We start from the raw sequence: 26627 nt of genomic DNA on the forward strand, positions 1-26627 counted from the left end.
TTTAATCTGCTCCGTAGCATAAACAGCCTTGAGTAACTCAGAAGATTCATCTGGGGAGAACAAAAACCTTGGGGTTCGGACTAACTGCTCTGAGTCCGATTCCCCGGATTGAACTTGCTCCCCCTCAAGAGAAATAATCTCCGACATGTCTTCCCCCTCCTCCTCTAATTCTTCCTCCCCTTCCACCCCCAAAATATCAGACATGGAGGAAGGACGAGACAAAAGCCCTGAAGGACCCGGGAGGGAAGCAGAGGAAGGCCCAGGCCTAGGCTCTGCTGCTGGAGGGATAAATGACTCCTTAAACTTATCTAAAGTGTCCTGCATTTTAATGTTTACTGATTCCATAACACCCTTTAAAATGCTGGAAGTCTCAGAGGCTATTAAGGCATCTATGCAGGCTTGGCAAGCGTTTTTAGGGGCCTCAATAGGAATTTTAATACTACAGAATCCACATCGCTTATACTTTTTTTCAGGAGCTGTAGCGGGAGTCTTAGGCTCAGATTTTGCCTATAACAGAGATAAAAGACAATCCACTGAGTCCTATTCTGTTATAATATAAAAAATCAGAACAAAATTCCTCCAACGGAGGACTCACCCCACCAGAGGCCGCTGCCGCCGCCTGGGGCTGAGGCTGGCTGGAAGACTTTGCCACCTGTTGTGTCTCCATGCTGTCTCGTGTACACGGAGGACGCCAGAATCCGCTCTTCCTCTCTCTGGGTCTCCGTTTTTGAGCCTCCCCTTCCGCCGCGTGTGACGTCAGTGCCCCCCTGCCTGCCGGCGTCTGACGTCAGGACTCCTCCTAGGTACGCTTTCCCGGAAGTCCGTGCGGCAAACAGACACGACCAGGATCCTCCACACCTGGCGTTCTGCGCGAGAGGCCGGAGAGCAGCGCTGCACCATCCACAATCATGCGCTCTCATCCGCCTGGAAACCTAGGCCCGCCGAATCCCCTCTGGAAAACGGCCAGGACCTGGCTTCCCTGTGAGAACCTCACCCTCTGGCAAAGTACAAAAAATAAAAACAAAAAAATGGGAGCTGCTTCTTGACGGTGTTTCCTGGAGGGAAACACAGATGAACTGTGGAATGAGGGAGGGCGGGAGCTTTTAATGCTTCTTGATTGTGGTTTCCCCAGATCCGTAGGAGGGACCGGATCTCCTGTTGTCCCGGAAGACGATTAGAGAAAGAAAGCTTTATTAGTGACAAGAAAAGGAGCTAAAATTCATTTAGGTGGTAGGTTGTATGAGCGAGCAATAAACCGTGAAAGCTGCAGTGGTCTGAATGGAAAAAAAGTGCCTGGTCCTTAACCCTCCTGGCGGTTTGACAAAATCCGCCAGGGGGCAGCAAATACGTTTTTTAAAAAAAAATTTTTTTTTTCATGTAGCGAGACGAGGTGATAGCCGGCGTTCAAAGAACGGGATCTCTTGAAGGGCTTCCCCCGTCGCCATGGCGACAGGGCGGGATGACGTCACAGACGTCGTGACGTCAAAGGGAACTCCGATCCACCCCACGGCGCTGCCTGGCACTGATTGGCCAGGCAGCGCACGGGGTCTGGGGGGGGGGGGCGGCTGCGGCGCGACGGGTAGCGGCGGATCGGCGGGTAGCGGCGGCGATCGGACACTGCACGCAGCTAGCAAAGTGCTAGCTGCGTGCAGCAAAAAAAAAAAAAAAATTATGCAAATCGGCCCAGCGGGGCCTGAGCGGTGCCTCCCGGCGGCATAGCCAGAGCTCAGCTCGGGCTTACTGCCAGGAGGGTTAAGGGGGGTAAAGCCCACGGTCCTCAAGTGGTTAAAGGGGAAAACCAGGGGGAAAAAAAAAAAAGGAAAAACCTGAGCGGTATGGACGAGCTCAGCTCGTCCATACCGCCGCAGGGGATCGCATGGCCCCGGGTGGTTTTTTTTTTATAAAAATGGTTTTAGATCATGTAGCCAGCACTTGGCTAGCTACATGTGTCCCCCGATCACCGCCGGCACCCTTTGATTCCCCGATCGCCCTTATACATATGACAAAAGCTGTTCGGGGAAGTTGCGTTTCTCGTGGGATCGCGGTTAGGTAAATATTTAGCCGGCGGCGATCGGGGGATCAGAGCTGTGTCCCTAGTACAAAGTATGGGGACAATATAGTATTTGGAATTAAAGGTGTAATTTATTTGGGGTGTTTTTGAAATCATTTTCACGTGCACGGAGTGCGCGCACAGCAGCAGCAGCGTATGAAGTTTTAAAACGTCCTGGAGCCATTAAGAGGCTCCAGCAGGACGTTTCAATATGTCTAAAGTTGAAGAGAAATCGAGAGCCCAATATGGTGTAGTATGTCAAAATTGATTGGATAAATGAAACAGTGAGATGGTAATACTCACAAACACGGGTTACCACCTAGGTAACCACTCATTAGGCAGGAGAGGAGATTAGACCTGTCCTCACTCAGGATGAAGAAGTCGCTCTCTGTAGATAGGAAGAAAGGGGGTAGATCACCCCTCCACCTGGGGTGGACTCAAATATATTGGTAGGTGAACAGAGGCGCCAGAAGGATAAAAGTACATAACATTTTTAAAAAATTGCTGGGAGGAAGTGGTGGACTCGCCTCCGTTAAAGCAGACACCAAGGACTGTAAATGTATAGATATACACATTTATTGAAAATACCCCAAAGATGCAACGCGTTTCGCGGGCACAGCCCACTTCAGGCAATAAGCAGGGGATAAACAACAGCAATTCAGTGCTCTGGTGCTCTGCTTGCTATAACTGAATTGCTGTTTATCCCCTGCTTATTGCCTGAAGAAGTGGGCTGTGCCCGCGAAACGCGTTGCATCTTTGGGGTATTTTCAATAAATGTGTATATCTATACATTTACAGTCCTTGGTGTCTGCTTTAATGGAGGCGAGTCCACCTCCTCCCAGCAATTTTTTAAAAATTTTATGTACTTTTATCCTTCTGGCGCCTCTGTTCACCTACCAATATAGTTTTAATATGTCTGCATGTCATGGATTTAAATTTAGTAATATATCAATTTAATGTGAAGGAAAATGAACCAGGAGAGAAAGGACCAGTGTGGTTTGAATTATAAAAACATTTTTCTTAAGAAATCTTTATGGTATGCATGACGGGGGCGTGACTAGGGGTGTGATGGGGCGTGACCAGGGGTGTTGCTTAAGTACCCTTTCTCATCTCAAAAAGTTGAGAGGTATGGGAAACCCTAGTGTATACCTCTGCTTGCTGCAGTTGTGCGCACCTATCCGTACAGTCTTCAAACCCAGAGACTCATCACCCACTTCCTGTGAACTACTGTCCCACCTCATAGACATGGTATCTTCCTCCACTGGGTGTTATATGGTGTCACCTGCCTAGCCGCTACCTTTAGAGAGGAGAGGAGACGAGCTGTACTGCAGTAGCGAGGTAATTCTACCACTTTACTTCTCCACACTGAATAAACTTAACCTGACCACAATTAGAATTTTCTCATGTTAAATTGTGGGTTTAGTTGGATCTTAAATGTGCTTAAAAATAACTAACAGAAGGCCCATTTGCTTTTTCTAATACAATGCCTGCACATGCATCCCAGTAGGAGAGTTAATGCTGTTGCACCATGATTATACTGATTGTAAGTTAGCTGCAGTGTGTGCCTATCAAGACAAGAACATTTATATTATGCGTTTCTCCTGGCGGACTCAAAGCGCCAGAGCTGCAGCCACTGGGACGCTCTCTATAGACAGTAGCAGTGTTAGGGAGACTTGCCCAAGGTTTCCTACTGAATAGGTGCTGGCTTACTGAACAGAAGCTCAGTCCTACAGTCAGACTTACTTTCTACATCTTTTTAAGCAAGAAAATCTGCAGAAACATGGTACAGATGCACTGGTTGCTCATGAGCAGCAGCAAGAAACCAATTTTAGCATAGAAATAAATACAAGTACATTGCATGATCAGCCTTATTTTAAAATTTGAAGTGTTAGTTCGGCCGCCTCACTTTAAATTTTTCTTCGTGCAAGTAGTAAATTCAGCGGACCTGAACTCAGAACTTCCTCTCTGCTCTAAAAGATAAGCAACAGCATATTCTATACATATACCTTTAAACAACATTTGTTACAGCCGATTCAAATCCTGCAATAAATATACAGTGTCTACTTCCAGCTTTCATGGAAGCAGACATATTGTTATCATCCTGTGTACACAAATTAGATCTCTGCCGGGGCAGTCAGCTGACAGAGCTGAGAGATCAAATTACAGTTGTGATTAGTCAATGAGAAGGAATCAGGCAGGCTAAACCCTCTAAATATACAGGGTGCAGGTCTATAGGTTTTCCTTCTGTCCTGTGCAAGAGTTCAGGTCCATTTTAACGCACAAAGGGTCCAGAACGGCAGCTGGTGAGGTGTTGGTAGCAGCTGTGAATTATTGGTGCTGTTACTGTGTGTACTCCCTCCCACTAATGGCCTTACCGATCACCAAGGATGGAAGCAAGCAGTGGTTGAGCACAGATTGGAGAAGAGGCACAGGAAAGAGTGGGTAAGAGTGCATGCATGGAAACAGAGGAGGGCAAACAATCAGCTGCTTTATGGCTACAAGAGCAACACTGCCTAATCATGCTACCTGGGGGACCTAGCTGTCCAGTCGTGTTATTAGGACAGGAGAAAGGAAATAAGCAAGAGAAAGGATGCCGCAGAGATAAGCAAATAGAGAATTCTGAAAACTTTCAACGTGTAGAAAGCAACAAACAGGGGAAAAACCAAGCATAAGAGGAGAACATAGAAAACTACTCCAACACAAAGTAAGAACTTGGCACAAGACCTGATAAGACTCGTCAGAATGACTCAACAATTCCAGATTCACACAGTACAGGTGTGAACTGTATGAGACACAGGAACTTTAAAGCAGTGTATACAGGGAACATATACTACCACTAAGATTGGAACAGCAATCAGTTAAAACAGGATTTTTTTCAATAGGAAGCTCCCTGCAGTATGATATACAGGTGATATAACTAACTTCAGAATCAGAATTTCTTTCCGCCAAGCACAGAGCAGGGCTTTGATACAGGAAATGACATACACCAAACTAACACGATAGCATGCATCAGAACACACACACACACACAGCCACACACACAGCCACACACACACAGCCACACACACACAGCCACACACACACAGCCACAGCCACACACACAGCCACAGCCACACACACAGCCACAGCCACACACACAGCCACAGCCACACACACAGCCACAGCCACACACACAGCCACAGCCACACACACAGCCACAGCCACACACACAGCCACAGCCACACACACAGCCACACACACACACAGCCCCACACACACAGCCCCACACACACAGCCCCACACACAGCCCCACACACACAGCCCCACACACACAGCCCCACACACACAGCCCCACACACACAGCCCCACACACACAGCCCCACACACACACACACACAGCCCCACACACACAGCCCCACACACACACACACACAGCCCCACACACACACACACACAGCCCCACACACACACACACACAGCCACACACACACACAGCCACACACACACACAGCCACACACAGCCACACACAGCCACACACAGCCACACACAGCCACACACACACACACACACACACACACACACACACACACACACACACACACACACACACACACACAATAGATCTGCAGTGCAGACATGCTTAAAAAGACTATTCCAGCTAGTAAAGTAAAGCACGAGCGGCCACTCTTCCTATGGTGGTGGGGGGGGATGAGTGAGTCCAGAGAGTTCAGTGATTTGACAGCTGAGGGGAAGAAGCTGTCCCTGTGCCTAGAGGTCCTGGTGTAGATGGACCAATACCTCTGGCCTGAACGAAGCCGCCTGAAAAAGCTGGAGCCTGGGTGCGAGGGATCGTTTGCGATCCACAAAGCTCTGGAGTGCAGTCTGGTGTTGTAGAGGAGGTCCAGAGGGGGAAGTGGTTTTCCGATAATCCTCTCCGCTGATTTGATGACCCTCTGTAGTTTGTGTCTATCACTGGCAGAGGAGCCAGCATACCAGACTAGGATGGAAGAGCACAAGACGGATTCGATTATGGCTGAGTAGAAGCTTGTCAGTAGTTTCTGGTCCATGCCAAACTTCCTCAGTTGGCGGAGGAAGAATAGTCTCTGCTGGGCTTTCCTCTGGATGGAGGTGGTGTTGGCCTTCCACCTCAGGTCGTTGGAGATAGTTGTTCCCAGGAGACGAGCGCAGGTGACCCGTGTGACTTCCGTGCCGTCAATAAGGATTGGGGGTGGAGTGGGGGAACGCTTCCTAAAGTCAATGATCATCTCGACTGTTTTTGTGGTATTGAGGACCAACCCGTTCTCCTTACACCAGTTGCAAATACTTTCGACCTGATGACTAAGCCTGCTCATGTTTACATTCCTCTGTTGCTGCAATTAGTATACATTCCTGGCAGTGCTCAAGCTAATAGGTGCCCACATCAGAGAGCTCAGAAGTGATCACTGGGTACATTACAATATATAAATACAACAGCTATGAATAAAATGCAATGGCAGCTTTCAGAGCAGATAAACTGTACTTTGGGAACTTAATTTGTAAATGAATTTTACTTGTGCACAAAAGGAAATCGGATAGCTGTATGGGTTATAAAAAGTAGGAAAACACATTTTTATTGACTTATGTCAAAGTATAATTCCGCAGATGAATAAAATTTTAGTGAAACTCCCAAACAGGGGTTAAAAACTCCTAAAACCAGACTTGAGCTGAAACCGGACTTTTTGCAGGAACATCGGGGAGTTGGTTGACAGTTAATCACCTGGAAGCTACTGCTGGGTTATGGAATAACACTGAACAAACAATGCAAGAAACATACAGGGGCATAACTACAATTTACCAGGCTCCCAAACAAAGCTGCTGGCTGGGCTCCCAGCACCCATCTTCCAGCCCCCTTCCTTGGGGTCTAGGGAGTCCCCCTCCCTTGCAGGCTAAGGGATCTGCTCCTGTAAGCAAACAGAGCAGTAGAAGTGGGGCATCATACGTTAACTGCTTCCAGCGGCGTGACAGGTCCTCCTCACTCCTTTAGTGCAGCCTATCTATGGGGCTCCTGTCTCTGCATGTCATGTGACAGGCATGAGCTGCATGGTGATTGGCTGGCAGGTGCTGAGGAGGAGTGAGGAGGATCGGTCCCCCCACCGGAAGGAGGTAATGTATGATGCTCCAAATTTGCTCACAGGAGCCCCTGGACTATAGCACTGAGGGGGGCACTGAGCCCTCCAGTTATTCCAGTTTATGCCATACGAGCTCGGCAAATGTCTGCCTCCTCCTTTGCAGGACAGCCAGGCAACATGCATTGATTAAAAGAAAATATGACAGCCTCCATATTATTCTCACTTCAAGTGTCCTTTAAGGATATGTGCAGAAGCTTGGGGAAATGTATAACTGCAGTGCCATATTAGAATTGGAGGCATTTCCAGCAATACGCGATGGCAGCTCTAACCGTGTCAAAAAGCAATTGGGGTCCTGTAAATCTTTTGGGGGACAGTTAGTGGTTGGTGAAGTTTCAGGTTTGCTTTAAAAGTGGTGTGCAACACAAAATTAGATTTTTGCTCTAAAACAGTAAACAAAAACACAAACAAACAAAAGTAAAGGATAGGTCTAATGCACAGGTGTCAAACTCTGAGCCCGCAGGCCATCAGGTCTGGGCTGAGGCAAGAGAGGCTCCAGCGTCAGGGCGCAGTGTAGGAGGGGGCACACAGAACTCAGCCAAATACTTTTGTTTTGTTTTAATACTCCAATTCCCTATAAACTAAACAAGCCTCGCCACAGCTTCTCCAAAACGCCAAGGCACTCAGACCCATGTAGCAAGGGCTTATGGGAGCTCAGTCCGGGCAGGAGGAGGGGGGAGATATTACTAGCTAGAGATTTCAGAGGGGAGGGGGGAGTGAATTTTTCACAGGCTGAGGGCTGGAGATGCCTTTGCAGATTACCTGTGTAATAATGACAAACAGAACATGGACGATCTCATTGTATCACAGGAATAAACCATAAAAAAATGTTGAAGCTGTTTGTAGCTAGATTTTCTGTGTAAACTATCTAAACTTTAGATAAGATATATAGACAAGTTACTTGTTATAGTTTTTCATCTCAGATCCGCTTTAAGGGGTTGGGGGCCCTTAAGCTACGTACACGCTTGATTTCTTTAAGCGACTGTTCGTCAAACCCGCCCACAGAGCAGCCGTTCTGATGACAGTTTCTCCGTGTGTACAGCCTGTCGGCAGGTTGATAAGGTTGGTTTTGACAGATTCATGAGTAAAATCTAATTTTGAGTTCACTAAGGTGTTATTGGTTTGTTGAACGTTTTATTGATAAAACATTCGATAAATCTATAACACCTTAGTGAATTCAAAATTACATTTTACTCATGAGGTAAATTATCAAACGTTCGATAAAGCTTAGTGAATTGAGGCCTCTGTGTCATTTCAAGACAGGTTTACACCTTCCTGAAGCCAAATGATAACATTGCTAGTTGCAGGTCAAGTCATCCATATATACACACACAGCAGAGTGCCTCCTCTAGAAACCAGGTAGCTTGAAAACCAAACAGCAGAGGGCACATCCACTAAACTCCTATTCCAAGTTTAAGGTACACCTCAATAGAGTAAAATGAAAGCTCAGAGGGATGAGGGAGCTCAGGGAGGCTGCCGGTGCAGAGAGGTTGATGTTTTGTCAGGACAGCTTGCCCCTACTCTGCACTGGTGTTAAATGGCAAGGACAAACACGCATTACCTGTCACTTGCGTGCCGGTGTCACAAAATAGCCTGCATTGGTCAAACTAACCTACATCCCATAGACTTTACTATCCCATCCCCTCCCTAACCCTCCTGCCTATGCATTTGTCACGGAACATAGGAAGATTTGATGGGTAGGCGATTTAGTCGGCAGACCAGCTCCAATTCCCTGGAGAGCAGAGGAAGTGAGCTGTACTGCAGTGGCAAGGCAAGTCTACCACTTCTATACACGGTTTGAATAAACTTAACCTGACAGCAATTTGAATTTTTTTCATGTTCAAATGTGGGTTTTGTTGGACCTTAACTGATGAAAGTTTCAGGAAGTAGATTATATGTCCTAATTAGCCCTCCTGTGTGTTCTAGGACGTAGAATCTACGTCCTGCATTAATTCCCGCCTTCTGCCGCAAGTACACATGCGCGTGGACACTCATGCACAGTCACCTGAATGGTCAAGTGAATGATTGTTGCTGTTAGCTAGCAACAATCATTCAATAAAGGTAGAAAAAAAAAAGTTTTAAAAGTAAAAAAAAAAAAAAAGTAAAAAAAAAAAAACCAGTCCCAAAATACATTTTTTAAATTCCCCATTAATTTTAACCCAAACCTAGCCTATTAACCCATTATTAACCCCTACCACACCTAAACCTGTTTATAAGTGCTTAATGACTGCCACCAGTAGCAATCTGATGCAATCGCTAGGGCGAAAGCTTCAGGCCCCAATGCTCTACAGATGTAACACTCTGCCATTGCCTAGTGATGCCTCTGTACAGCACTCTGGCCCCCGAACTGTCGCCCTAGCGAACGCATTCGATCGTCACAGACGCGCAGATTGGGGATAACGGTCTACCACATGCTCAGCTAGAAGTAAAATGTGGCATGTGGGGTATCATTTTAATCGGGAAGGGCCAAATTGATTTGTAAATGTTTTATATCTGTGGGATGTGTGATGTGAAAATTAGGAAGGGTGAAACGTGAAAAAAAGGTTTTCTGCATTTACGCCTAATTTTCCCCATACATGGACTATTAAACAATAGTTTTGGGAGAAAAATATTACCCAAAGAAAGCCTAGATTGTATAAATAATAAAAAAAAAAAAAACACACGTATCACTAAGATGGCATAGATAATTAAAAAGTTACTGCTGTATCAAAACGACACAGCTAAAGTGTAAAAAATGTCAGGAACTTTAAGGTGTAAAAAACGTGGAACAAGAAACATGTGCAGCCCTAACTAAATTTGCCTTTTCTGTACCTGTACAAATCTGGAATGTGAGTCATTCTGACAAGTCTTCGGTTATATGCCCAGCTCTTCCTTGTTGTACAGAGACCTACCTACTTTATGCTTGTTTTTTCCTTGTGAGTTGCTATCACATGTGATTTAAGTTTTCAGAACGGTTTTTTCTCTGCAGCATCCTTTTTTTTGCCTATTTCCTTTTCCTGTCCTAACACTGAACAGCTATGTCCCCCAGGTAGCATAGTTGGGCAGCGCTGCCCAGAAGTCAGAGCAGCTGATTGTGTGCCCTCATCTCTAACCCACTCTTTCCTGCGCCTCTCCTCCAATCTGTGCTCAACCACTGACTGCTTCCATCCTTGGTGATAGGTGAAGCTGTTAATGGGAGGGAGCGCTGAGCAGTAACAGCACGAATAATTCCCAGCAGCTCCTAACACCAACACCTCGCCAGCTGCCATTCAGGTACACGTTAACACACAAAGGGTCCAGAACTCTTGCACAGGACAGATGGAACAGAGAAATGCACCTTGTATGTATTTAGAGAGTTAAGCCTAACTCATAGCATGCATTTATAGAGAATTTGTCTAATTCCTCCTGACTAATCACAACTGTAATTTGATCTATCAGCTGGATGCCTTGGCAGAGCGGCTAATTTGTACACACAGGATGTTAATATGCCTGCTTTCATGAAAGCAGGAAGTAGACACTGCAGATGTATTGCATGTTTTGCATCAGTTACAAATATTCTTTAAAGGTTATTATGCTGCTATCTTTTAGAGCAGAGAGGAAGTTGTGAGTTCAGGTCCGCTGAAGTTACTAATACTTGCACTAAGAAAAATTGAGACTGAGGCGGCCGGACTAAGGGCCCGTTCACACTGCACGCGTTTCCAGCCGCGTTTTGGAAACGTGTGCGGGAGACCGACACGCACAACATCAGACAGTGCATAGACTGCACTGTGATGTTCACACTGCATGCGTTCCGGACCTGTGCGGTCCGGAACGCATGCTGCACGCAGATTTTGTAAAAACGCGCGGCTGTCCCATTCACTTTTCAGTGATGGGATCAGCCACGCAACGCACACAAACGTGGATGGCATGCGTTCGTACGCGTTGCGTTCCGCACACATGGGCATCCGCATTTGTGATCTGAATGGGCCCTTACACTTCAAACTTTAAGATAAGGCTGATGGATCATGCAATGTACTTTGTTTCTATGCTGACATTGGTTTACTCATGAGTAGCCAGTGTACAGTATATGTACAATGTTTTTGCAGCTAGCTTGCAATCAGTATAATGATAGTGTAGCAGCATAAACTGTCTACTGGGATGTATGCATTGGCATTGTATAGAAAAAAGAGCCAGAGGCAAGGGGACTTACTTTTTAAGCAGATGGCTAAAATGGATTGATAAAATTAAGTGAAATAAACCCAAATAGAGCGCTGTTAAAGAAACACTGAAGCAAAAAAAAAAAAATGATATTATGATTTGTATGTGTAGTACAGCTAAGAAATAAAACACTAAGATCAGATACATCAGTCTAATAGTTTCCAGTACAGGAAGATTTAAGAAACTCCAGTTATCTCTATACAAAGATAGCCATTAAGCTCTACGACTTTCAAAGTCGTGGAGAGGGCTGTTTTCTGACTTTTATTATCTCAACTGTTAGTTAATTTTTTACTTTTCCTCTGCCAGAGGAGAGGTCATTACTTCACAGACTGCTCTGAAAGAATCATTTTGAATGCTGAGTGTTGTGTAATCTGCACATGTTAGAGAATGATGCAATGTTAGAAAAAACACTATATACCTGAAAATAAAAATATGAGAATATTTTCTTTGCTGCTAATCTTATAGTAATTATTCATAGTACACAACCAATTCATTATATCATATTTTTTTTCGCTTCAGTGTCTCTTTAAAGCGTCCCAATACCTGACTGCTGAGATGGGAATTTCTGCAGGGAATCCGGGATACTGGGGAGCTGGGCGACAGCCAATTAATCCCCTGGAAGTTACTGCTGGGTTATGCAAGAACACTGAACAAACAATGCAAGATAATGACACATCACAGTGAGAACACAATGGCCTCAATTCACTAAGATCATGCTGGAGATAAAGCAAGAGAAACTGACCACCACACAGTGAGAGTTCTCTATATTTCCTAAACTACCTCCTCTGTAGTTAAAGGGGCACTACAGCGAAAAACTAAAATTTAAAATATGTGCAAACATTTACAAAGTAGTACATTTTTTCCTGAGTAAGGGCTGGTTCAGACGGACGTTTCGGCGGCGTCACGTTCAGGGGCGTTGCGGCGGCTGCGCAGTCAGGCTTTCAGTAGCCTTCGCGTCGCGTTGCGGTCGCGTTTTTAATTCCCCTAGGGGGACATTAGCCGTCGCGGTTGGCCGCCCCCGGAAGCTACATGTCTCTTCCAGGGGCAGCTCGACCGCTTGCGAAAATCGGGAACCGAACGCCGCGATCGTGCAAACGCGCGCAAAAGCTCAGTGTAAACGCTCCCATTCACTTGAATGGGAGCGTTTACCGCGACGTTCCGAACGCTTGCGGTAAACGATCTGCAAGCGTCCGTCTGAACCAGCCCTAAAATGAGCCATAAATTAAGTTTCTCCTATGTTGCTGTCACTTACAGTAGGCAGTAGAAATCTGACAGAAGCGACAGGTTTTGGACTAGTCCATCTCTTCCTAGGGGATTCTCAGCAAGGCTTTCATTCTTTATAAAGATAATCCCTAAAAAGGATTTAAACAATGATGCTCGCCAGCTTCCCTGCTCCCTACACAATTTGGCAGTTGGACAGAGCAACTGCCATTCACTAAGTGCTTTTGAAAAATAAATATATCCCTGAGCGTCCCCTATAAAGATATGGACTAGTCCAAAACCTGCCACTTCTGTCAGATTTCTACTACCTACTGTAAGTGACAGCAACATAGAACATTTCTGGCTCATTTTACTCTGGAAAATATAACTTTATTTGTATAGGTTTGCACATATTTTAAATTTTACAGTTTTTCGCTGTAGTGCCCCTTTAAAGAAACTCCAGTAAAAATAATGTAGTAAAAAAAGTGCTTCATTTTTTACCATAATTATGTATAAATGATTTAGTCAGTGTTTGCTCATTGTAAAATCTTTCCTCTCCCTGATTTTACATTCAGACATTTATTACATGGTGACATTGTTACTGTGGGCAGGTTATGTAGATGCTCTTAGCGGTTTTGGCTGTTAGAGACAGCTGTAAACAGCCAATTCCTGTCTGTGAACCTTGTTACATTGTAACAAACTGCCAAAAGTACCGCAGTACTCAGAGTTTCTTGTGGGAGGGGTTTCAGCACAAAATTAGTCATACAGCGCCCCTGATGGTCTGTTTGTGAAAAGCATTATATTTTTCATGTAAAAGGGGGTATCAGCTACTGATTGGGATAAAGTTCAATTCTAGGTTGGAGTTTGTTACCTTCTCTCTACTTATTTTAATTCTGGAGTTATTTTAAGGATTGAACAGTTAACTTTAGAGATCTCACCTTAACATAAAGACAGAAGAGTTGACTTTAGGTTTGCCTGAGGTAAAATGTTTCCTGAATACTACATGCCTCATCACCATTGGTATAACTATAGAAACATTATTAAAGACAGGAGAGAAGCTTAATTGATGCTAGTGTCTTAATGCAAAAGCCTGTTATCCCTGAGTGAAGTGAGGCCATCAAAGTGATATGAGCACCAGTTCTGGTAACAGAGGCATTTTAGCCCTCAAACGCCTTATTACATCTCCTGGCAAGGAATAGAACATACAGAAATCCATTTGCCCTCTACACCAGTAAAACCTGGATTCTCACAAAGATGCTGCCTGCTGGGAAACCGTGTTGGGAAATATCTAAGGACTCGTCTGAGCACAGTCCATTCTCCTTACTCCGCCCACTCATGTGCCACACATCGTCCCTCCTCCACTCCATAGCAACAGAACGCATCACTAGCCTGCATGCTAGAGACTGGTCTGTACAGAACGCAGCCCCAAACTGTATCCCGAGACATTGAGTCCAGATACTTACTAGGTTATAGTAATAGCATGTTTTCATACACCTTAAGAATGGATACAGGGGCATAACTACAATCTACCAGGCCCCCCTGGCATCCAGCTGCTGGCTGGCCTCCCAGTGCTCATCTTTCAACTACCCCCTCATCCTTCCTTGGGGGCCTGCTCCTGTGACCAAAAGTAGAGCGGTAGAAGAAGAGTCATACATTACCTGCTTACAGCATCGCGATAGGTCCTCCTTACTCCTTTAGTGCAGTCCTGCACCATGCAGTCTAAGGGGCTCCTGTCTCTGCATGTCATGTGACAGGCATGAGCTGCATTGGTGATTGGCTGGCTACACTGAAGAGAAATAAAGAGAACCTGTCCCCCAAAGGGAAGAAGGTAATGTATGATGCTCTTCATTTGCTCACAGGAGCCCCCATACTATACCACTGATGGGTGTACTTTGTTAGGTCAAGAGGATAGAATCACTGCCACTGTGCACCAATTGTCTGCCTCCTCTGCAGGACTGCCACGGAACATGCATTGATTAAAAGGAAAAAATATGCCAGCCTCCATATTCTGCTCACTTTAAAGAGAACCAGAGACGTTGGACAAAAGATTTTATACATACCTGGGGCTTCCTCCAGCCCCATAAGCCTGGATCGCTCCCACGCCGCAGTCCACCGCTGCCTCTATCCGCCGGTACCGGGTCCCGTACGTTCGGCCAGTCGACGCAAGTGCAGTGAGCACTGCCGGCGGATGCGGCCAATTGTACGCAAGAACAAGGACTCCCTCCATGTCCTTACGCATGCGTCTCCATACTACACAGGTGCATGCGTAAGGATATGGAGGGAGTCCCTGCTCTTGTGTACAATTGGCCGCGTCCGCCGAAAGTGACGGGACCCGGTAGCGGCGATAGAGGCAGCGGAGGACGGCGGCGTGGGAGTGATCCAAGCTTATGGGGCTGGAGGAAGCCCCAGGTATATATAAAAGCTTTTTCATTTTTTAATACAGTTCGTCTCTGGTTCCCTTTAAAGCAGGGGTCTCAAACTCGCGGCCCGCGGGCCATTTGCGGCCCTCAATACAATATTTTGTGGCCCCAGGGCCCCAGAGCTTGTAGGGGCCCCCAGTGGCTACAAGAGGAAAAAAAAATTTCAAATCGGCCTTATGGTTTTTGAGAAAATCGATTTTAAAGTTGCAAAGGAAAAAAAATACACATTTAAAAACCCGCCGACTTTAATGGTTAATAGCAAATCCACCTTAAATGCTAGAAACCCTAAATTTGCAGGATATGTTTTTTCAAAAAGACCTTATAGTTTTTGAGAAAATCGATTTTAAAGTTTCGAAGGAAAATAGTATACTTTTAAATGCGGTAAATGTCACTTTTAGTAGCAAGCCTAACGGTAGTGTAATTTTACATGTATCAAAAGAAAGAGCAATACATTTCCTGACAGGGTTTCCAGGGGGTCCATACGCAGCCGCAGCGCTTTGGCCAGGGATCGCTATACAGCCGCAATATGGCTGTATGAAGATTCCTGGCATTTTTTCCTATTTTCCCAATTTTTTTTTATGTTTAGAGTGTGGGAATTTTTTTTTTTTAAATTATGTGGGGTCCCCCCTCCTGAAACTTTTTAACCCCTTGTCCCCCATGCAGGCTGGGGTCGCCAGAATGTGGAGCTCCGACCGATTGGGGCTTCACACCCTGACTATACCAGCTGCAAAAAAGGTCCCTTAATGCCGATTTTTGTTCCAGGGTATCTGGTGGGGGGGGGGGGGGGGGGGGGGGGGGGTTATGGGGAGGGCAGGTTTATTTTGCTCTGGGGCCCCATTGTTGCTTAAACCGGCCCTGCCTGCCGGCAAAAGCAAAAGAGACACGGAAGCGAACTATATTTGCCCATTTTACCTTATAGTTATAGTTCGCTTCAGTGCTCCCAAGTAATCCGCCGCATCCCCGCCGCTAAACAAGGGCTGCAGACCCCCAAATCCCCCGCGCAAACATCCACGACTGCGCTGAGGGGCAGAGCTTCCAGCTGTAGCTCTGCCCCTCCTGACGTCAATCGCCGAATGGATCGTCGCCTCTCCCCCGCCCCTCTCTGTGAAGGAAGAGTGAGGGGCGGGCAGAGGCGGCGATCCGCCGCGATTGACGTCAGGAGGGGCAGAGCTGAAGCTGAAAGCTCTGCCCCTTCCAGGAAATGCCGGCGGATTGCCCCCCGGGGCGATTTGGGGGCTCTGCAGCCCTCGTTTTGCGGCGAGTACACGTGAACTCCCTTATGCGGCCCAGCCTCATCCTGACTGCCTCCTGCGGCCCCCGAGTAAATTGAGTTTGAGACCCCTGCTTTAAAGAGACTGAAGTCTGCTGAAAATGAGGTTTACTTTAAAAACCTCATTAACATTATTGCCCCTCTTAAAACTCAGCAGAACCACGGCTGAAAATCCCCTCAATCACCCCAAACTCACAGGGGTGCGTCGTGGGCTCCTTTCGCATAGAGCTAGTGCAACTCCGCCTCAGCGCGACAATCAGCCCGGATAGCTGCCTCGGAGATACGCGCTGATTGATGCGCATAGAAGCAGAGCTGCACTGCCTCTATGCAGAAGGAGCCCGCGATGTACCCCCGCGAGTTTGGGGTGATTGAGGGGGTTTTTAGCCACGGTTCTGCAGAGTTTTAAGAGGGGCAATGTTAATGAGGTTTTAAAAATAAAAACCTCATTTTTGGGAGACTTCGGAGTCTCCAAGTATCCATTAACCTCCCTGGCGTTCAGTTTCCCCAGGATTTCTGTGCAAAAAGTGATCCAATTTTCATAACTTTTTCCTGTAATTTTCCAAAACGTGTCAAGCAAGAGTCTAGTATACAGTGCAGGAGAGTATTCACATGTATGCACGTCAATACTGTTCCCAGCATGCTTTGTATTGGTGTGTAAACATCAATACCGCTAGGGAGGTTAAGGATTTGTTCACAATCTTGGGGAAATGTGAAGTGCCATAAAACAGAAGATGTTCTGCTTGGTTTATTGCAGCTTATAGCTCAACAAGCTGATAAGATTGACTTTGCTGTGATAAAATTATCAGTTCAGTTTGCTTCTGAGCAGAGCAGGGACAAGGTCCTCCAGCACTCAAGGCTGAGACACCAAAGTGCGCCCCTCCATCCCTCCCACCTCAGCCGTCACACACTGATTGCTATTAGACTAAGAGGGCCACAGGGCCCACAACCCCCCCCCCCCCCCCAACACCTTAATATCTAGTTCTCTGGCCTGCAGTCACTGCTATGTATCCCCTTTTCTCATTTCTTTCTGCTTCATACACAATTAGGAATGACAGCTGAATGAATTGTGCGCCCCCTCCTACACTGCGCCCTGAGGCTGTAGCCTCTCCAGCCTATGCCTCGGCCCTGCTTCTGAGTAAAGTGGATGGTTGAATATTAACCCTTCCATTAACTTGAAAGCCAATAGTTTTTCCCCTATAGTTTCTGCTGTGTTTGATACTTTAGACCAGAGATGAAATGTGGCTGTCATCCAACTAACTCCTCCCCTATTCACACATTACACATAATTGTTCACCTTTAGGTAACTTTATTCTACTGGCAATAAAGTACTTTTCCTGGAAATCAAATGAGGATTCCAACAATGACACCCACCTCTTCCGGCTCAGCTTGCGGTTCCTTATTGGAGAGATCCCCATCAGTCTGACTCCTCCTCCTGCAGAACTCTACAACACAAGACATGGGGTTTATCAAAGAGATCAGTGACTCCTTCCGCAGAACTGTACAAAACAAGAAATGGGGTTTATCAGAGGGGTCCATGTCAGTCTGACTCCTCCTCCTGCAGAACTCTAGAACACAAGACACAGGCTTATCAGAGATCCACACCAGTCTGACAACTCCTCCTACATAGCCCTACAATACAAGATCAGGCTGTAGAGGGGTGAGGTAGGCACCAAGTGCCCAGGGCGAAGTGCACTCCACTCACGATGTGCACACGTTGATAGGGTTAATCCATACGTAGATAGTAGATGAGGCAACTGTCGATGCAATTAGGATTTATTGTTGAACATGCAGTATAGGCACAAGATAACTGTTAGGTACAAGACACCGTCCTCTACAATACAAGACATGGGGTTTATGAGAAGGGTCCACATCAGTCTAACTCCTCCTGCAGAACTCTACAACACAAAGGAACCGCAATTCCTACTGCGAGTAAAGCCTTGTATACATGTACAAGGCCTATAGCCTGGCAGACTTAATATACCACTCAGGAAAGAACATACAGTAAGTGATGGCATCTTGTGCGAGTCGGCCTGTACTGCAGTATCACATTCTTCCTCTAAGAGTTTGTGTCACAATGGCAGCTGGAAAGAGCTGTACGAATCTGCTGTTCTTACTACACACCACAAAATGAACATTTTTGTTGCAGAAATACAATATCTAGAACACGCTGTGGAAGAACTCTGGGTGGCCAAAGACCACCCAAGGTCCCTCCAGACACTGGTGTTCAGGCTGCTGGTCTCTGCTGTATCCGGTTAGCAGGTGCTAAGCTTGCTTTTGCCATTAGTGATGGTCAGGTCTAGGATTAGTCATGGAGAAGCATGTGATCAGTGTGGTCAGGTGATCGATATGAAAGTTTCTGAATCAGAGCTTTGCAGATCTATCAGCTGATCAAATAAATCACATACTTCTCTGTTAGGTCTCGCAGACATGACCATCAAAATTTGTCAGCACTGGATACTTGCATAAGATAAATTGGAGGAACCTAGATTTCCACTGAAAACACTAAACCCCGGTGTTGATACAATTTCCTAACGTCTTACCGGACATTAAGGGGCGGGTCGATGGGTACTTCGGCATTGTCCTGCTCAGTGAATGGTCCGGGAAGTGCCCTTTCCTTTGAGGCCTCTGAGAAACAAAAACAAGCAATCAGGGGTGGCGACCATTTATAAACCGGAAGTCTTGAGGTTTATTGACTAAGGGTCCTTTCACAGCGCAAGCTGCCGCCGAAAAATCATACTGTGTCTTAGATGTGCGGTGTGGCTATTCAGTGAAGCATACAGTATAGTGAAGCATACTTTCCTGTCACTAAATGCATGAGTTACCTGGTTACCAGAATGCTGTTACTGCGTCAGAGCCCAGCACACTGCACTATGAATTTTGCGGACTTCCCCCTAAAGGTTAACACCTCGTCCAGCCCAGGGGCTGCCCCAGAGATCCCGCCCGAAAAACTGGGTCATTGAAAAGGACAAAGCTGGGACGCCACCCCAGTCCTCCATCTAAAAACTGTCATGAGTGCGTGCTGCTAGCCTGAGGACCGAGCTAGCGGCCATGTTGCTTGAACTTTGATCTGGAACACAGACTTTCCATGTGCTCAGATTTTCCCATTTCATCTGAACTTAAGTATTTGTTTATTTCTTTGTTTATTTTCTTTCCTTTTTAATTTTACACTGGGTTACTATTCTCTTTAATAGTTACTTTTACTGATTTTCTGTATATATGATTTATATTGCTTTTATAAATAATTGACTTTAGAAGTCCTTTAACAGCTACACCTACTATTCAGCCACACAGAACAAATCCTAGCTTTCTGAAGAGTTGCTACTACAGTTCCTTATAGCCAGATTGGTGTGTTTTAACTGTTTTTATTCGCAGGTATTCGAATCAGTGAGGTTAGGTCCTCTGTCCTTTACAGAGGTGGTGGCAGCTTTGTACCCTGAAATAGTGTGTAGTTTGTATTGCGTCCAAGAGGTTGGACATTCTGTGGGTTGGAATACATTGGAAGGCTTTGCGCGGTCCGGCCACTAGGGGGCCTGTGATAGTTGGGACAGTGGGTTGGCGGGTGTTTGCAGGTTCATGGAGAGTGGAGTCTAGGGTGTCAGGACATCTGTGCCTATAGGCTCCAGTGATGTAAATCCGAGCCTGGCAATGTATTTTTCTACCAGTAAAGTTAATTGTGGTGCACTGTAACCATTTTGTTGTGTTTTATGGTTATCCAGGCTTGTACCGCTGTCCTCAGACGGTCATGTTTCTCAATTTTAAGTATCAGCCAAAACTCATAAATCAAAGTTCATATTAATTTTTTTTTAGAAGAGTTTCCATCTCTTACCCCAGCCTCTGACTCTGCCTCCCGGCAGCCTCTGCACGACAGACACATTTCTCGCGGCCTCTGTGTCCAGATGTGACTGAAGATCTGTACACAAGAGAAATCATGCAAAGAACAAAATGAAAAAAAGACACGGAAGAGAATGTGGGCACAAGGGTTCAGCTAAGCAGTGTCACCCTGCCAGCACTAGCTATAACCCCTGCTCCATGCTGAGGATAGGCCACACTGACGCCATGATTTTGCACAACAAACACCAGATTGGTGCCTAGTTTTTGCGTGACATTTTGGCTATTAGTCAAAACATCTCCCCCTTAAAGTGGTGATGACTAATCAGAATGGGTCATGTGTAATGATTAGGATGGATGGGGTAGGGAAGGGGGAAGATTAGCAGTTATGGTTAAGCATTAAGAAGTGTTAATTTGCAGGGTGGGGAGGAATAAAGGACTCTAACATGAAAGTACAACTGTAGAACAGAGAGTAGGCTGTGGCGAGTGCACTACACAAAGCTGTGAACCACATACAATAATGATGGTGCAGCATCCAGAATCAGTGGTCAGTCCATTCAGTAATGCAACGGTTCGGTCTCGAGAAAGCCCTCATGGTGGGGCGAAACGGCCGTCGCCTACACCTCCGCACCTCTATTCATCTGCAATGGCCTGATAAGTAACTTTCACTATTTTTTAAGCCGTGTGTTACTATTGTCTTTTACAAGGAAGAAAATTAAAAGTTGTTTTACTATGGATGAGTTGCTCCTGGAATTGCTTTATTTCTTTTTGCATTAATGAAAGTACAACTGGTTTGAGAGGGATATGGAGGCTGCCATATTTAGTTCCTGTTAAACAATACCAGTTACCTGGCTGCCCTGCTGATCTTTGGCTGCAGTAGTGTGAATCACACCTGAAACAAGCATGCAGCTAAGCCAGTCACACTTCAGAGCACCTGATCTGCATGCTTGTTCAGGGCCTATGGCTAAAAGTGTTAGAGGCTGAGGATCAGCATGACATACAGGCACTCTATTGTTTCAGGAAAAAAAATATGGCAGCCTCCTTATCCCTCAGGCCAGCTGCCCTTGATACTGGATGCAGTTGGCCGACAAGAATAAGGGTGGTTCACCCTTGCCTTTCAGTGATGCATTCTGATGTTTTTTGTACATATGTTGGAAGGAATGATCTCTTATAACCTGTTATAAGAGAAAATTGTGTATTTTTAGAAGTGTGAGCAGGCAGAACCAAGCTACGCCTATATACAAAGCTCACACAAAAACCTCCCACAAATCTGGGGGACTGATCAGCAACAACAACCAGCTAGAAGTCACATTACTGAAGTCACATGACTGACAGGACTTCTGATTGGCTTTTCCACAGCAGATCATGCAGGAAAGCAGTGAAGCAGACCATGCGCAGCCCCCAGTAATCACCTCTTGTAGATCTCGCAGATAGGGCACAGCCACGACTAGCCGATGCCAGCGCTGAGCAGATTCCAGCTTCAAGAACAAGCTGTGGAGCAGCTGAAATGGGAATCTACAAAACAAAACGTTAACTAATTTCTGTACAAATTCCTTGAAATGTGAGCAAAGCCATTATGCCAAAACAGTATCCAACACTCACACAAATGTGCTGCGCCCATAGGCCAAGTGTGAGCGTCTGAGGCCTGGCATACAGGGGAAACTGTGGTGCGGTCACATATCGGCACTCAGTTGTGGGAGGCTTGGCAAATTATCAAAGATAGATATGTGAAATATACAGCAGCGGGTGGTGGTTATCACTATATCAGTGGTTCCGTGGCTTGTGTCTCCCTCTGGCTGCAGATATAAAAAACGTGCCTTGTGTAGGAGGAGGTGGTGTTTAGGATGAGAGCCCAGTGAGAGCAGTCAGCTCAGCAGCCTTGTATGCAAAACTATTACAGGGCAATGCATTAGTGTTGTACTGTTTTAGCCATCAGTAAAAGCAAAAAAATTTTGAATCAGGATACCATCATTTATTGGCTAACTTTAGTAAGCCCATAAATGATAGCCAATAAATGGTATCGTCCTGATTCCAAACCTCTTGCTAGGGTAGAGTAATAGAAGCCCAGAGCATGAAGATTAGATACACAGCACCACCTTGTGGCCCTTTAGCAAAATGTAAGCTTAAAAGCCTTTAAATAAATCTACAAATATTCCAACAATTCTAATGCTGGGAATACACGTTACGTTTTTTGCGGAGAATCGTTCCGATAGATGCCTTCGATGATAAAATTCCGACATGTCCGATTTTCAGCTCGATTTTGTTCCGCTCAATTTCTCATAGAAGTGGATGGAAAAAAGATAAGAAAAACGTGCAGAAGATAAGAGAATTGAGCAGAGAATTGAATGGCTAACAGATCGCGCGCCGAATCGAACGCAAAAAACGTAACGTGTTTCCCAGCATAAGCCCCCTTCTATCCCCACCTGCTCCATCTTTCAGTAATCTTTAATGTGGGCATTCTTATAACTATGGAGGCCCAAATATTTTTATTTATTTATTTATTTATTTATTTTTAAAGCGAAAGCTAAAGCTTTTCGTTTTTTGCAAAATAGAAAGGAATATTCACCACGGTCTGCAGGAAATACTCACCCCAAATCCCCAGACAATCCACTCATGTAGCGGTCACATCTCTCCATCAGGAAAGGCGAGACAGAACGCAGGAACCGGGCCACGGTGCTGGAGTCATGCATGGAGGCGTCACAGCATGGACAGGTCCTGGGAGCCTCCGGGGTGTGGCCAAAGTCTGGGGCGTGGCTAAAGTCCCACTCCTGGGCGCAGCTAAAGTCAGGGGCGCGGCCAAAACCATCCTCAAGAAACTGTCAAGTCCAGAACAGAACGATGTAAACAGGCTGATAATAGACAAGAAACACGAACAATGGGCTATGGTCACACTTGGGTTTGTGGAAAACCAGCAGCGGTTTATGCAGACAAATCTGCTGCATTGGCAGACAGCCCACTGAGCAGCTGACTGTCAGCAATATGGAATAACACGCAATGTGATAAAAAGCAGTGCAGGATGTGACGGTCGGGTTCACCAGCAGAACCACGCAAACTGCGCAATCATACAAAATTGCGCACAAAATCTGTTCTGGAGTACCCCTTTACATTCATTAGCCTGCTTTTAGAAAATGAGAGTTTTTCCATCTCACAAACCCTGCACTGGGGGGATGTGAATGTTTATGCCGAGAGCAGCAATAAACCCTAAAACCAGAGCCATTCACATAGCACATAAATCTACTTCAAAGGTGATACTAGCTAGGCCTGGACAGACAAGCAGGCCGGGTCGTAAACTCATTAAGACCCATTAACATTCCTGCTCTAGAGGGGAGTAAAGCTGGCCATACACTAGGCTGATTCCCCGCCGATCGACAGCAGATTCGATCACTGGGATCAAATCTGCTGTCACATCGTTCACGCTACACGCTAAATTTCGATCTATTTCGGCCCAAAATAGATAGATCCCGTCGATTGCTCCGTGCGGGAAATTACCGTTGATCGCCCGCGGGTAGGGAGCACGTCGCTAGCGGGGTTCGAGTGCCCAACGACCGACGCAATAGAGTGGAAATACATTACCTGCACTGCCGGCGTGACTATCCCCGGTCACCGCTGCTCCGTCTCCGCTCTGGTCTCCGGCATGCTTTACTTCTTCCTGCCCGGCAGGAAGCTTAAACAGTAGAGGGCGCTCTACTGTTTAAACTACCTGCCGGGCAGGAAGAAGTGAAGCATGCCGAACCCCGAGACCAGACCAGAGCGGAGAAGAAGCTGCGGGGACAGAGAGGGACTCGCGCCGGCCGGAACAGGTAATGTATGCGCGGGGGGGAAGCGGCGGCAGCAGCACCTCCACCACCACAGATTGTGAACGGTTTCAGGCTGAAATCAGTTCACAATCTGTTTGCAGTAAAGGCAGCCATACGATCCCTCTCTGATCAGATTCGATCAGAGAGGGTTCTATCTGTTGGTCGAATCTGATGGCAAATCGATCAGTGTATGGCCACCTTTAGAGAAAATGACTTAATTCGCCTTGATATGAAGGAATAAGTCATTCAGACATTTTACTGAATTAATCAATGTTCTGTAGATAGCAAGCATATCAAAATGATCACAGATGCCTCAAACCTGAGCTGGAGGCATCTGGTCCACAAAGCGTTGATCTGCCACCTTCTATGCCTGAGATATCAACTCCCTAGTCAGGGAAGATGTCACTCAAAGCAAGTTTGACATCGATTGGGTCAGCGCATGATGACGGAATGTAAAATGTTGGGTTTTATATGATATGTCAGATATCCGCTGAGTTATGGCATACTTGGAGAAACTGCCAATTCTGTCCCTCAGACAATAGGGGCGGACTTCAGCAGGCTGAGGTCAGATTGTTAAGGGTGGAGTAACCTCTCTTGTTACCATCCACACCCTCTGGCAGAGAAAGTGTTAAAACCGACTGACGCTCAGCCTGGAGAGAGAGACCCCAGCCATCCTGTAACATCACGGATTTGGGCTGGATGATAAAAGGATTAATACCTATTCCACAGAACTTTCCAGAATTGGACTACATATCTTCTGTGGGACTTACCACAAAGGACACGGTAACTTGACAAACTGCTCAGACTGTAATCAGCTATTTTCATATTGAACCCTTATTATTTCTGTATCCATTTGTTTCTATTGCTATATTTTGTTCTGCATTATTTCTTTAAATAAACGATTAAAAAATCGTTCGTCTGAGTGCTGTTCTGAAAAAATCTCCGCCAAACGAATTCACATCTTCAAAGAGACATGTTACCAGAACTGTTTTGATATTAAATATTGTTATATTTGGTATCTCTAGAAAGGTTGTCAAATTAACCTTTTTTCCTACAGGATTTAGCTAGAGTTAGAATTAGCGCATTCGCACGCTTTTATTGCGGATTGGTGGCAGCGACCTGGCCTCTATAAGAGCACAGATTGTATCGATTGTATATACAATTGAAATTGGACTGTGTGGACTCACCAACCAATCCAAAAGATTACTTTGCCTGCAGTTCTGACTGTCTTCAGGATTCCCTCAGGGTCTGAGGCTTTATGGTAAACTGCAGCAAAGGGAACAGGAATTGTTGGGTGACTGCGCATACGTCACATTGTCGGCAGCGGTGCCACCAATCTTTGGCGTCAGTCTGTTCAACCTATTACAAACCATCGGATGTGCCTATTCCCCGAATGGTAACTGTGTCAGATTAGACAAGATTGGTACGCGTTGTCGCATTACTACCTGACGACCCAGCAACCGGTATTTTAACGCCAACTTGCGCACAGTCTTACAAGCCATCAGAGGCGATTAATCCCTGATGGTACTGGAGTAAGTTAGACGAGATTGCGGGGCTAGACGTCACACGAATATTTTTGTCTGTGCATGAAAACTGCTTTGATTCTGGCAAGTGTGACCCCGGCCTTACAGAAAGGAGTACAATAATGTTTAGCAGTTGAGGATTGAAGAGTACTGATTTTATACTGTGAAAACCCTTTAATGCAAAGCTCCCGCCCCCCCCCCCCCCCCCCCCCCCTGGGCTCCATACCTCGTGCAGGATTCTTACAAGATGGCGGAAGCCGGATCTGTCCCGATACTTGTGGTTCTCTGACTGTCTGGGGACATGGCAGCAGTGCGGCCTGGAGAGAGAGAGAGAGAGGAGGGGACAGTGATGTGAGAAGACAAAGCTGGAGACTGAACATGAGTGATCGGCAAACCATGTTCTGGAATCTGGATATATTAAAGCTCCTGCTACCAGTCTGCACCACCTGCCTGGGTCATATACCATAGTGCTGATTGCTGAAAGGCTAACCAAAGTAGAGTTTGTGCCAATGCAGCCACAGCTGGAACTGCTTTGTAATGACTTCAGAACCGCCAGGCGTTATTGAAGAGAAACCCTGCCCTAAATAACAATAACAATAACAATAATATTTATATAGCGCTTTTCTCCCTGGGGACTCAAAGCGCTGTGACCCTGCATTATGCAGTCTCAAAGGCTAGGGAAAAGAGGTGAGTTTTTAGCCTTTTTTTAAAGCTGTCCAGAGAAGGAGCCTCTCGTACTGATTGTGGAAGTGAGTTCCATAGAGTAGGGGCTGCATAGGAAAAGGCCCGAGCACCAAATGTTAAGTGTATCCTGGGAATAACCAGCTTCATCTTGTTGGCAGAGCGGAGGGTGTGTGGAGGGGCATAAAGTTCCAATAGATCCGCTATGTATTTGGGTCCCATGTGGTGTAGAGCCTTGAATGTCAGCAGGCAGATCTTAAAATTGATTCTCCATTTTACTGGCAACCAGTGAAGAGTTTGCAGTACTGGGGTGATGTGTGAGCTGCGGGGGACATTGGCTAGGAGTCTGGCTGCAGCATTCTGTACTAGCTGTAAGGGGCGCAGAACCTTTTCTGTAGATCCGATGAACAGGGTGTTGCAGTAGTCTAGGCGGGAGGATACAAATGCGTGAACCAGGGCAGGTAGGTCTTCAGCTGGGATAAGGTGTTTGATTTTCGCTATATTTCTTAGATGGAAGAAGGAAGACTTGACGACAGC

At 46.0% G+C, this 26627-nt stretch overlaps 1 protein-coding gene across 7 annotated transcripts in view; it reads right to left on the bottom strand.

The window, feature by feature from the left end:
* The window catches only part of LOC137547392 (uncharacterized), a 93917-nt gene that overhangs the window by 34763 nt on the left and 32527 nt on the right, over positions 1 to 26627 (bottom strand). For all 7 annotated transcript variants that reach the window (XM_068270949.1, XM_068270943.1, XM_068270942.1 and 4 more), the window contains 6 exons: positions 25636 to 25726; positions 22679 to 22905; positions 21502 to 21604; positions 20088 to 20171; positions 18802 to 18886; positions 17633 to 17703 (listed from right to left, as the gene is read on the bottom strand). In XM_068270949.1, coding sequence (XP_068127050.1) covers positions 17633 to 17703; positions 18802 to 18886; positions 20088 to 20171; positions 21502 to 21604; positions 22679 to 22905; positions 25636 to 25726 — 661 coding nt within the window. The remainder of the gene's footprint in view (positions 1 to 17632; positions 17704 to 18801; positions 18887 to 20087; positions 20172 to 21501; positions 21605 to 22678; positions 22906 to 25635; positions 25727 to 26627) is intronic.

This window comes from Hyperolius riggenbachi, chromosome 2 (assembly GCF_040937935.1).
Source record: "Hyperolius riggenbachi isolate aHypRig1 chromosome 2, aHypRig1.pri, whole genome shotgun sequence".
In the NCBI taxonomy this organism is placed as follows: domain Eukaryota; kingdom Metazoa; phylum Chordata; class Amphibia; order Anura; family Hyperoliidae; genus Hyperolius; species Hyperolius riggenbachi.